The sequence below is a fragment of the Camelus dromedarius genome, chromosome 5 (assembly GCF_036321535.1).
Source record: "Camelus dromedarius isolate mCamDro1 chromosome 5, mCamDro1.pat, whole genome shotgun sequence".
Lineage (NCBI taxonomy): Eukaryota > Metazoa > Chordata > Mammalia > Artiodactyla > Camelidae > Camelus > Camelus dromedarius.
The window spans coordinates 31,604,754-31,616,802 of NC_087440.1; the positions used below are offsets into that span (position 1 = coordinate 31,604,754).

General features: G+C 50.3%; 1 protein-coding gene across 4 annotated transcripts in view; it reads right to left on the reverse strand.

The window, feature by feature from the left end:
• Window positions 1-1,009: 1,009 nt before the first annotated feature.
• SLC7A8 (solute carrier family 7 member 8) overlaps window positions 1,010-12,049 on the reverse strand; it is a 49,771-nt gene continuing 38,731 nt past the window's right edge. For all 4 annotated transcript variants that reach the window (XM_064485825.1, XM_031453430.2, XM_010989436.3 and 1 more), the window contains 6 exons: window positions 11,893-12,016; window positions 10,576-10,679; window positions 7,209-7,305; window positions 5,414-5,563; window positions 3,631-3,808; window positions 1,010-3,147 (listed from right to left, as the gene is read on the reverse strand). In XM_064485825.1, the coding sequence (XP_064341895.1) occupies window positions 2,990-3,147; window positions 3,631-3,808; window positions 5,414-5,563; window positions 7,209-7,305; window positions 10,576-10,679; window positions 11,893-12,016 (811 nt within the window). In that variant the 3' untranslated portion in view covers window positions 1,010-2,989. The remainder of the gene's footprint in view (window positions 3,148-3,630; window positions 3,809-5,413; window positions 5,564-7,208; window positions 7,306-10,575; window positions 10,680-11,892; window positions 12,017-12,049) is intronic.

The following is a 12,049-nucleotide window of genomic DNA, read 5'->3' on the forward strand; positions in this document are numbered from 1 at the left end:
AGTCTGGCCTCTGCCCCATTTTGCCCTCACTCTTTTGGGACAGCCTTGGGCTGGGAGATTGAAGAACCCTCTGAGATTGGGGTCAATCTTCTTTTTTCTTCCCTCTAAATGTGCTAAATAGGTTAAATGACTTGCCCAAGGCCACACACCTGTTTGGTGGCTGAGCTGGGTCTCAGAGCCAAGTGTCTGTACCCTGTGAATGGCGAGCCACCAGCTTGAATCTAAAAGGGCATCAGCCACAAAACAGGAGTGTTGGGGCCAGGCTGGGGCTGGGGGTGGAGGCATCTTGCCTGCCAGTGTCCTCACAGTGTCCCAGATAGTGAAGGTTGATGTCTTAACCTATACCCACCGCCCCCACCATCCCCACACTCACGTCTGTCAGCAGTGCTGGCTCTGGAATGACGCTGTCCCAGGACAGACAGCCGGGAGGGCTGCTCACAAGCGTCAGCCTCCTCCAGCAATTAACCCAGAGCACCAGGAGGTACTTGTCCTTCCCTAGATTGCTTCCGCTCTTTCCTAGCTTCTCAGCCTCCTAGTCTTCCACCTGTACAGCTGAGCAGACCCCCCACCTCACCTCCAAGTCCCTCCCATTAAGCCCTGGGAATCCAACTGGGTGCTCTCCCAAGCCTCCCACGGGGGTCTCTCCACAGGCTCAGCGTGTCCCTTTCTGATGCCAGAAGCCTTTGCAGACTGGGCCTGGGGGGACCACGCCTGCCTCCGCCTCCCTCCACTCAGCTTGGTGCTACTTCCTAGACAGCTTGCAGGCTCTTAGCAGGATACAGGCAAGAACTTAGTAACAATTTAGACTTCCCAGAAACAATGCGAAGGTTTTTGGTTCAAAATGAGAGGAAGCTGTTCAAATGTGCTGGCGCTGGGCCTCTCAGATAGCTCGAAGTTACAGAGAGTGAGGGCCTTCAGGAATGTCATCCTGGAAGGAATGACCAAAGACCTCCCTCCCTCCTCCCTCCCTCCTCCCTCCGAAGGTCCCTGAATTATTAACACCACCATCTTCATTTCCATTTAAAATTTTATTACATCAAAAGAAAAAGAAACCCTCACAAAACAAAACAAAATTCTAAAACCTAAACCAACTCAAAGATAGAAGATTATTATCCAGGTGTAACTAAACCCCTCCCTGCAAAAAAAAAAAAAACCTTACATTAAAAAATCCAAAAGAAATAGAAATGCCAGCTTCAAAAATATTTATCCAAAAAAGTAAGGCATCCACTTTACAAAAAAAACAATAACTGAAAGAGGGAAGGAGGCTGGAGAAATGAGAAGAGAGAACAAGAGGATGGTCCCCTGACCCTCTAGGGGCCAACCCCAGTCCGCCTGGAGTCTGCTCTGAAGGGACCATGACTCGGACCAAATTCGCATCTCACCAACGCAGGCTCAGGCAGGCCAGGTGGGAAGCTGGGAGACCCGAGTGGGTCAGGAGGACTCCCAGGGATTTCAGTTTAAGCAGACAGGATGGGAAGTTTGGGGAAGGGGGTTTCTGCTTGGGATAAAAGGATCCAGTCCTTAGCACAACAGGTGTGACTGGGAGGCTGCAAGGGCCCAGGGCAAACACTAGTACCTTCTTTGGAGCACAGGGAATGGCACCCTCTGCCTGCAGGACAGGATGGCCACAAGTCCACATACCACAGAGGATGGGCGTTTTTGAGGGCCTCCAAAGTGGGTATCTTCTGCCACAGCCTTCTTATCCTGCCCTGGAGGCTGTCCAGACAGGACAGTGGTGGTAGCAGAAAGGAGGGAGGGGTTATCTGAGTTGGGGGAGGTGGGAGGAACTGGCCTTCAGAATACCTTTCTTCCCAGTCTCTGAGGCTGTGGGATGTGCACCTCTGGGGAGGTGGGAAAGAGCCCGCCCTCCTGGGAAGGCTTTTCATACCAGGTCTGTCTGGAGGGTTAGCAATAAGGGGGTATTTTTAGGTCCAGTTCTTGGATGGGAGGTGACTTAAGGCTGATTTGGCTCGGCTTTCAGGCATGAAGGGCTTGGGGAGCCTTTACACCCATCGGTCCCAGAGCCAAGGTCCAGAGAAGAGGAGAAGGGCAAGATGGGGGTGCCGGCAGTGCTGGCTGCCTGGGGCTGTTGGTGCGGTGTTGCGGGGTAACAGGGTGACGGCTTCTTCCCAAGGGGCTGGGCGGGAGGAGGAGCGGAGCTGCTTTGTCATTAGGAGAGAAATGTCCACTGCATTGAAAATAAGAAACTTTCTGGCTTCAGGAAGCTTTGGCACCGAGTTGGGGGCAGGATGCAGGGGCAGGGGCAGGGCTGGGTTTCTGCAATCTGAGCCTTTCCCAGTCTGTCCCACAGGCCTGGCTGGGGTTAGGGGGAGGGGGCAGTTCTGCTTGTTGGTCCTTAGCTCAGTGGGGAGTATTGTCTTATCAGGAACCTCACTCTGCTCAGGGGGCCAAGGCTGGGGAGGGGGAGAAGTGGGGAAGAGGGCAGAGGAAAGCATCACCTCTGATTTCTTGGGTCCCTAGTGAAGGGAGGGGGATCTGGGGCTCTCTAGCTGACCTTTAATTGTGACAGATTTGCTTGAGTCTGTCCCTCCCAACTGACTCACTGCTGCTGCCACGGTCTCTTGGAGCAGTGGCCTCCCTTGGGCTCAGGGGAGGGAAGGCAGTACTGAACTCAGGTTCCTGAGGAAGCGAATGAGGATGTGGGCTGGGAGGGAGGGCCCTACAGGGCACCCCTGTCTGCTCCACTCTCCTCTAACAGCTTGGAGTGTGGGCAGCCCTGGTAGGGGGCTTTGGACGCAAAGCTTTGGGGGCAAGAGGAGCTGGATCTTTGGGTACAAATGTCAGTATCTTTGTTTATGGTTTCTCACCATCCACACCCAGGTCCTGCCCCTGTTAGAAGCAGAGGTGTGTGTGCTTGTGTGTATGTGTGTGTGTGTGTGTGTGTGTGTGTTGGGGAGACCCAGGCAGGGAAGGAGGATAGAAAGGGGGATGAAGGAGGAAGGAAGCAGCCGAGAGGGGATGGTGGTCCTCAGGGCTCCACAGCATCCTTGTCCTTAGAGGCAGGGGGTTGGTAGATGGACTGATTCTGTAGCTTTGTGTCCTCACGTATCTCCTCTGTCTCTGAGTCCTCCTCCACCTTGGGGTACACAACCACACACATCTTCTGGCTCACCAGGGTCAGCAACTCTGCAGGAGGAGGCCACACAGAAACCAGGTCAATGTCAAGCTTCCCACCAACCTGGACAACCAGGCTGTGACCCTTCCAGCTCTCTTCATCTGGCCTCATCGTCTGGCCTCAGCGGAGCTGCCAGTGCTGTTAGGAGACTCCCTCTCAGGAGACGGCCACCTCAGCCACCTCCTCTGGGTCTGGGCAGCCCGCTTGCCAGCCACTCCTTCTTACCAAGGCCCCACGCCCATTGATCATCAGCCCGGGCAGCAGCTCCTGCAGGATGGCTACTCTCGCAGGCCTAAGTCCCGTGTGGGGATGTGCAATGTTCTTCTGTCCTCAGAGGTCTGTAGGAAGGCACCCACCCTTTCTTGCCCCGACTGGTCTCCAGCACTCTATGGACCAGCCTAAGCCTCTAGACCCTGGGGCAGGGAGCTCCCCCGCCAGACCATTATATCCCAGGCTGGGGACCCTCTAGCCACCCAGAGCCTTCAACAACTCACCGATGAACTTATTGAAACACCTGGGCTTGTGTTGCCAGTAAACACCCAGGAAATAGACAGGCACCCCTGTCAGCATGATGGCCAGGCCGATGCCACACACCACGGGCTCCGACCACAGGCTGAAGACCAGCAGGAAGGCCCAGAACAGCAAGTAGATGATGGGGAACAGCAGGTTGACCTGTGGGTCGGAGGCACCGTTAGCTGTGGGGACCCCGCAGCCCCCGGGATCAGGGGGGCTCCCTCTTCTTCACCCATGGGGAAGCCTTTTGAGGGCAAAGCTAGGCTTCGCTCAACTCTGTGGCTCCCACATCCTGAGCCTTGATAGGGCAGGTGCTGTGTCAACAAATGTTGGTGAAGGTGGGCAGTGGGACGGTTAGAGTCGGGGAACTGGGGACAGGACGACCCTCATTGTCCTCCCAGGGGAAGGATCAAACAAGGCCGTCCGTCTCACCAGGGTCAGTCCTGTTTTGTTTTTAGCAGTTTGAGAGAATAAACCTGTCAAGACCAGAGAAATCAGGAAACCTAGCGTAGCATAAGGCAGTTGGGGGGCCTTGACTTTACTTCAGAAAGAAGCAAACTCTGTGGGCTCCACCCTCTCTTGGTGACCACGGTGCCGTCTTCTTCAAGACTCTAGACTCAAGACGGGAAGGTATAGCTCAGTGGTAGAGTGCTTGCCTAGCATGCACAAGGTCCTGGGTTCACTCCCCAGTACACCCATTAAAGTAAGTAAGTAAATAAATAAACCTAATTACCTCCCCCCTCGCCAAAATTAAAAACAGGACTCTAGACTCAGCTGCCTTTCTCCTCCTTGTCCTCTCCTCTCAGAGGGTAAGCATATGGAGGGAGATGGGGTTATTCTACTTCCTTTTCCCTCTAGCAGGCTTTCTAAGAGCGGGGGAAAGGTGGCAGTGAAAAATTTAGAGAACCCTCGATTTCCTCAGCTGGAAGAATCTTCTAGAAGTATCTAGTCTCTCTGTGTTTCCAGAATAGGACTGTTCAAATAGCTCAGAGATATACCCTATTCTTCTAATTTGCAGGAGAACCCGCAGCACTCCAGTGTCTTTTGTTCTGAGCAACTCCATCTGTTCCTATCACAAAGTTATTTCTTGTAGCAATCAATAGGTTCACCAGGCACCCTACCATGTGTAGGGCCATGGTAATTTTAAAAGGGAAGAATATGGAGGGCTGAAATGGACTGCAAAGACTCAAGGAAGAAAGGGCCTTGAGCATGGAAAATGGTAAATATTTGGATAGGCAGATGGGAGAAGGAACATTCTGGGATGAAATGGAGAGGTAGCATAAGTGAATCCAGCTACCAGGAGTGACAGGCAGGGGACTGGTCAGACTAGAAGGTCCAGGAAAGATCAGCTGACTTAGCCCAGTAGGAAACAAAGGACTGACATGATGGAAGAATCACTCCATCTAACTTATTCCTCTAGCTTCAGTTTGCTCTGGTCCTGCCCCCAGTGGAGAATGGAAATGGCTGCTCCATTCACACATGGCCCTTGCTTCCCAAAGGGTCTCTCACCATCATGGAGATGATCAGTTGTGGTCAGCAGTGAATACAAGGTGATTTAAAAACTCTGAGTTTAGAGGGGAGGGTATAGCTTAGTGGTAGAATGCCTGCTTAGCATGCACGAGGTCCTGGGTTCCCCAGGAACTCCATTAAAAATAAACAAATAAATAAGCCTAATTACCTCCCTCCCTTGAAAAAAAAGAAAATCCGAGCTTAGCTAGGACCAGTGGAAGATGGGGAGGGGGCCCCAAAAAGAGGTTCTCGCACCTTGATGGGGCGGAGGATGTTAGGCTTCTTCCAGCGAAGAACTATCTGTCCAGCAACCGTGACGCCATAGAAGAGGTAGTTGATGAAGCCCACGTAGTTGATGAGTGTGTACATGTCGCTGGTGACCAGCATCAGCAGGGTGGAGATGCACTGCGGGGTGTGGGAGAAGCTCATTAGTGGTCTGAAAAGTACTAGGAGTTGGGAGGACCTGTTGACAGGTTGGGGGCTGTTCCCCTGCCTCTAGGCAAACGATGCCATTTTATAATGGATATCTCAAAATGGAGACTTCACAACGTCCCCGAGGAGCCAGGGCCATTGCTAATGCCTTCGCTGCCAGGAAGTTCTTTCTTGTTTTGATAATCGATTCATTTAACCACAGGTATGGCATGAGCACTAACCAATTAGAACAGATACTAGCTGTGAACAACAGGACTGGCCAACCCGGTGGCACCAGCTCTGGGCTACCCTGGTCTCATTTATATTTCTTCTTTGGTTGAAACTCAAGCTAATTTTGTTTTTTATCCCTTAGGGAAGATCGTTAACTGCAGATTAAGGCTGTATTCTTGCCATCATCCTATTTTCCTGGCTGAGTCATCTAATTTATTTTTCTTCCTTCCTTTTCTTTTTTTTTTTTTCTTTTAAAAAAAAATCATAAACATTTATATAGCACTTCCTTAGTGGCAGGCCCTATTTTTAACATTCTACAAATATTAACTCATTTAACCCTCATAATATCCCTGGGAAGTTTTCTTGATGGAGTCCACGTTCCAACTTCAAAATCATCTCAGTGACTTTCTCAGAACCATGTTCTTCCCTTCTGCTAATATGTTAAGGCCAGTGGAAGGTTCAGTTCTGTGAGATATGATGGTGAAAATAATCAAGATGATTTTAGGGGCTAAAAAAACCAGATTCTTACTGTACTGGCCTTACAGTCATAGTCCTGCTCCAGTGGCTCAAACTAAAAAAAAGTCTGTGGCCCGCTGGGAGTATTGAGTGTTCTCCAGCTGCCTTTCACCACTCACTAATCAAGATGACCTTCTTCCTGGATCTGAACATTCCGAAATTCCCCCTCATACTGTACAGTGAATGCCCTTGACTCCTGAGAGCTGTGCTATCCTGGTCTAACTGCTTCTCTGGAGGACCAAAGTCATTTTTGATGTTTTATCAGAATCCAGAAGGAAAAACATAACCCCAAAGAGTCACTGGGGACAAGTCTTTGCTCCTTTTTGCTCTCTCTAAATGATTCTACTCCAGGGCCATTCAAACCCCATTCCACCCCACTCCCCCATCCCAAATTTCCTTTTCTCCATTCTCAGTTTACCAGTCTTCCTTTCTTTATGATTTTTCTTATTTGGTGCACCCTGAACACTGAATTTGTTTCAGGGATGTTTCCCAAGAGGCTGGCAGGAAGGTGGATGGGGAGGGGTGGAGGTGTGCAGCGATCAGCCAGGAGCAGGGGCCCAAAGCTCCAAGCCTGTGGGTAACAGGTGCCAGGGGAACCAAGAAGTTTCTTTGTGAGGTTGTAGGATCTTGAGGCAGCCACTTCAGTCTGACCCAAAAGGATGGGAGAATGGAATGAGCCAGTCTGAGAGCCTTAAGGTATCTCAGGACTCAGGGTCTTTCCTTGGTTGATATTAATCAAGCCCATGTCTACCATTTGCCAAATTATCTAAGACCCAGAGACACCTAGAACACAAGGGTGACAGGAGCATGGGTGGGAAGTGTGAACTCCCAGATCCAAGAGCAGCACAAAGGGGAGGGTGTATGTCAGGCTGGCAGAGGGAGGGGTCCTTACTGTGAAGAGCAAGGCTGGGATTGGGGTGCAGCGCTTCACGTGGATCATGGCCAACACGCTGGGAAGGTGGCCTTCCCTGGCTCCAGCAAAGAACAGCCTGGCAGAGAGAAAAGCAGGTCACACACCACCCAAGGATGCTCCCTCCCCAGCCAGGCTCCCTTATCATCCCCCCTCCAGCTAGGTACCCGCCTTCTCGTGCACACCTTCCAGGACCCACGTTTACAAATGCGGGTGCAGGCAAACCAGAGGCAGTCAGTGGTTAAGTGGATGGGCTCTGGGGCGTGGAGACCCTGGGTGTGGTCTGGGTGGCTTAGGGTTACTGATTTCTGTTCCATCACGCTGTGGGGCTCTCACAATGCCTGGAGCACTGCAGGAGTAGCCTTTCTCCTTTGCCTGATGCCTTAATCCCTTTAAAAATGTGCCGCCTTCCTCCTCAGGCGATATGGATTCTTTGAGACATGGGGATTGAACTGTACGTGGAAAGCCTTAAAAACAATGGTATCCTAGTAAGAAAGTAGTTGCTTATGTGGGGGTGGGGGATGGGTGGTAGACCAGAAAGGGACATGTGAGAACTTGGGGGATATGTGAAGATGTTCTATATCTTGTTTTGGGTGATAGTTACATGTCTGTCTACAATCATCAAAACTCACCAATCTGAAAACTTACAATCTATGTATTTTATTGCATGTAGATTATACCTAAAAATTTGTATCCTTAAGTTACTTATTCTAGTCCTCAAAAGCCATCCTAAAGAAATGAACAGAGATATATACACAAAGATATTCTGATGATAAAAAAAAGATTCAAAATAGTCAAAATGCCTTAAAGTGGGAGACTGATTACATAAGTTTTGGCATATTCATAAGATGGAAGGTTATGCAGTCAAAATAATGTTTTTAGAAGAAACATTATATGAGAACATGCTCACAATATAACATAAAATGAAAAAAGCAAGATAGAAAACTGTACAATTCCATACAGGGTGATTTCAATTAATTAAGATGTTATTTATAGGCATGTAAAAACAAACATTAAAATACCAACTGATTATCTCTGGGTGGTGGAATTATGAGTAAGTTAAATTTTCCGTCTTAGATTTTATAAATTAAAAAGATTTAAATAGATAGGAAGCTTATAATTAGAATAAAAATTATTTCAGTTAAATTAACATTTTTATTTTGAGACAATCACAGATGTACATGCAGTCGTAAGAAATAATGCAGGGTGACCATAAATATCCCTCACCCAGTTCTCCCACTGGTAACATATTGCAAAACTATAGTACAATATCATGACTAGGATAGTGATGTTAACAAGTTATTTTTAAAAGAGAAATTTTAACATAAAAAGCAGCACTTCTTCCTCTTTCCTCTCCCAAGAAAAAAGAGAATACTATAAGCCATTAGGAGTCATTTAGATATTAGTGTGAATTAGATCCCTTTTTTTTTTCCTAGGATTTTGTAGGGAAAGGAGTACCTGAGGGGTGAGAGGAAGGGGATAGTGTGATGGGGACAGGAAGGCACAGAATCAGCAGGCTGGGAGGTCCAAGAGAACTGTCACTTTGTAATTTGTGTACCGGGGTGAGTGGAGCCAGCAGCTCATCAGAAGTGTGGGAGTGGATTCGGGCCCCACGGATTTGTATGTACCACCATCAGGTGCCATCATCAACTACCTCGGCCAGTGTCGCTGGTTTCATGCAGCCACATGGCACTGACCCTCTGTAGCACAGCCTCATGCACCCGATGGGGCCCCAGGTGCTCTGTGGGCTTCACCATGCACATAACCAGGGTCCTGCATTCACAACCCTCCTCCACATGCAGCCAGGACCGCGTGGAGTTGTCAAGTTCAACAGTATTTGCAAGTCAGGTTCACAAGAGGCAATCTTTGCCCAGCTAGCCGACAACAACGGAGGAGACACGACGTGAAGCAAGACACACACGCACACACACTCCTGCTCCTCAGGAAGGATCATCCTCTCCATAGCCTGAAACATGAAAGTGTTAAGAGAGAGAAAAAGGGGAAGGAGGAGGAAGGAAGGAAGGAGCCGGAAAGATGAGTAGAGGAGGCCGGCTGGGTGAGCTGTACCTCTGAATCGGAGGCCGAGCGCACCAGGGCGGCCGCCTCCCGCATGCACACACAGCTGGACCACATGCATGCAGACCGCTGCTCGGCCTGCCGGAGGGACAAACCCCACTCTAAAGTGACTGTAGCCAGTCATCCTCCTCCAATAGATCCCAGAGAGCCTCATGAGTCACTGCTCTTCCACTGCTCGCCCTCGGCTGGGGCCTCCAGGTGGACACTGCTCCTGTGTAACACGCACACGAGGTTGCCATGGGTGAGTGTCCGAAGGTCCTGGGGTACTGGGGATGCCCACCCTCCCTCCTTCCTGCCCTGGGGCCTGAAAACATGGCACTCCCTTGTCATTTCACTGGAACTCCTCCCTGATGTGACTGGTGGCTTTGGAAGCAGCTGATCTCAGGGGCTCAATGCTTTTGCCATATCTTTTGAGGAGGGCTGTGCCTTTGGGGGTGGGGGGCTTTCTGAGAACCCTGGGAGGACCCCTTGAACCACAGCACTGGAAATCAGCCAGCAAATGTGGGCCTCAGTTGCCCATTCGGGAGACAGCAAGACGGGACACCAAGGAGGGGGCTAGACTTTCAGGTGAGTGAGGGACGAGCTGGGGGCTCCTGGGCCCACTCAGGCATCTGGCTTCCCTGAGAGTTTGAGGGTGGGGGACTCAGCTTTGGACAAATACTTTTCTTCCATTCTTCCCCGCCCATCTCACTTCACACCTCTAACTGTCTCATGGGTACATGGCTATGTGAAGGCCACCCACAGCCACCTGCTTGTTTTCCAGAGAGGAGCCTGCGTCCTCAGGGCGCTCAGAGATGAGCCCTTTCCACCTGCAGTCTGGGCCCAGAACTTCCATGGGAGGCTGGCCCAGAGGCCCCAGGCATGGGTCCCTCCTGGTCTCTTTCAGAGTGGGGTTCCTTTCCAGCCAGCACTGCCTGCTTCCAGGCAAGTGGAAACGGGGCCCTGAGGCTGCAGCTGAGACACCGTCCTGCTGCCAAGCCCGCAGCCTGGGGCCTCCTCAGCCCTTGCTTCTCTGGACAGGAGCTGGGATGGTGCTGCTTGCCACCACACATCAAGCCACACACGTCGTGCGTCACCACACGAGCAGCACGGGCTCCTCCGCGTCCACACAGACACACGCACACACCCTCATGTGAGCAATCACCACCTGCAAAGTCACCGCCCAGATGCCCGCACAGACCCCCGCTGACGGAGACAAGCCCCCCACATATACACAGAGCAATATGCACAGCAGAGTGGCCCCTGGCCTGTGAAGGGCCCAGATGGCACTCACCGGGAGGAGGTGAAGAGGGATCCATTGACTCCTCCAAATGTAGACAGGGCGACGGAAATGGGCATGATCCAGGCCATGACCCCTAGGAGCTTCTCTCCAAAAGTCTGGGAGAGGAAACAAGGGGATGAGCAGAAAAGGAGAGGTTACAGCCTCCCACCCTTGCTAAGTCTCTCTGGCTAAGATATTGGGGGGAAAGTGCTAAGAGCAAGCCATTACGTAGGCTGAGTGAGAAAAGGTGGTGAAGCTATAGACTAGTCTTCATGTGTTGAAAGGATATAAAATATTGGGGGGGGGGGTCCAGCTTCTTCTATATTCTCTGAGCCAAGTACAGACTCGATTTATAGCACATTTATATTTATATATAATTTATGGCACATTATGGGCGAGGGATTGCTGAGAAGAGCTCTCCTGCTGGGTGGGGCTAGCAATCATGTGAACAGGCTGCCAGGGCACTTTGGAGGGCCTCTTTCTTTCCAATCTTCAGAGATAAGACACAGGATGACTGTGGCAGGGTGGGGTCATGGCCCAGGTGAAGCCACGTGAGGGAACTGCCTGGCTTCCAGGTCTTTCTTGGATACCAAGGACCCCAGTGCCTTGGACCTGCAACGTCTCCTCCCCTAAAGAGCACAAACTGCACACATGTTTCCCTGATGACAAAAGGAGTCAGGTAGTGCAGGTGAGGATGTGGAGGCAGAGAAAAATGGCACGTCTTATGCAAGATTACGTCTTTCTGAGGAGGAGCCTGTCTCCTTTATACAAGCATCCCATTCAGAGTTTAAAGTGCCCTAGATCAGGAGTTGGCAAATTTTTTTCTGTAAAGGGTCAGATAGTAAATATTTCGGCTTTGCAGGCCACAGGATGTCTATGGCAATGGCTCAGTTCTGCTGTTGTAGCTGGCTGTTACAGCCTGACTGTCCATTTGCTCCTGGGCACCTGAAGCTGTGGCTTTTGCCCTGAGGACTTGGGATGAATTCCATTTCACCAATCCACGGATCAGGGGACAGTGAGTGGGGCTAAACCGGCAAGTCTTTCAACATTCCTGGTCTGAGGGAGTGCAAATTTGATTTCTTTTTTTTTTTTTTAAATTGAAGTATAGCTGAATTACAATGGTTCAGGTGTACAGCAAAGTGATTCAGTTATACGTGTCTATCCCTCTATTCTTTTTCAGATTTTTTCCATGATAGGCTACTATAAGATTTTGAATATAGTTCCCTGTGCTATACAGTAGGACCTTGTTGTTACCTACTTTATATATAGTAGCATGTATCTGCAAATCCCAGCTTCCTAATTTATCCCTCCCTGAGTTTGATGTCTTACCACAGCAACTGCGTTTGATGCCAGCAGCTCCTGGGGGGACATTGCAGTGACATAAGCAACATTGGCAAAGACATACACAAATGTGACCAGTGGGATGGAGATGAAGATGGCTCTGGGAAGGTTCCTGTAGAGGGAAAGGAGGTGAGAGAGGAAAGGC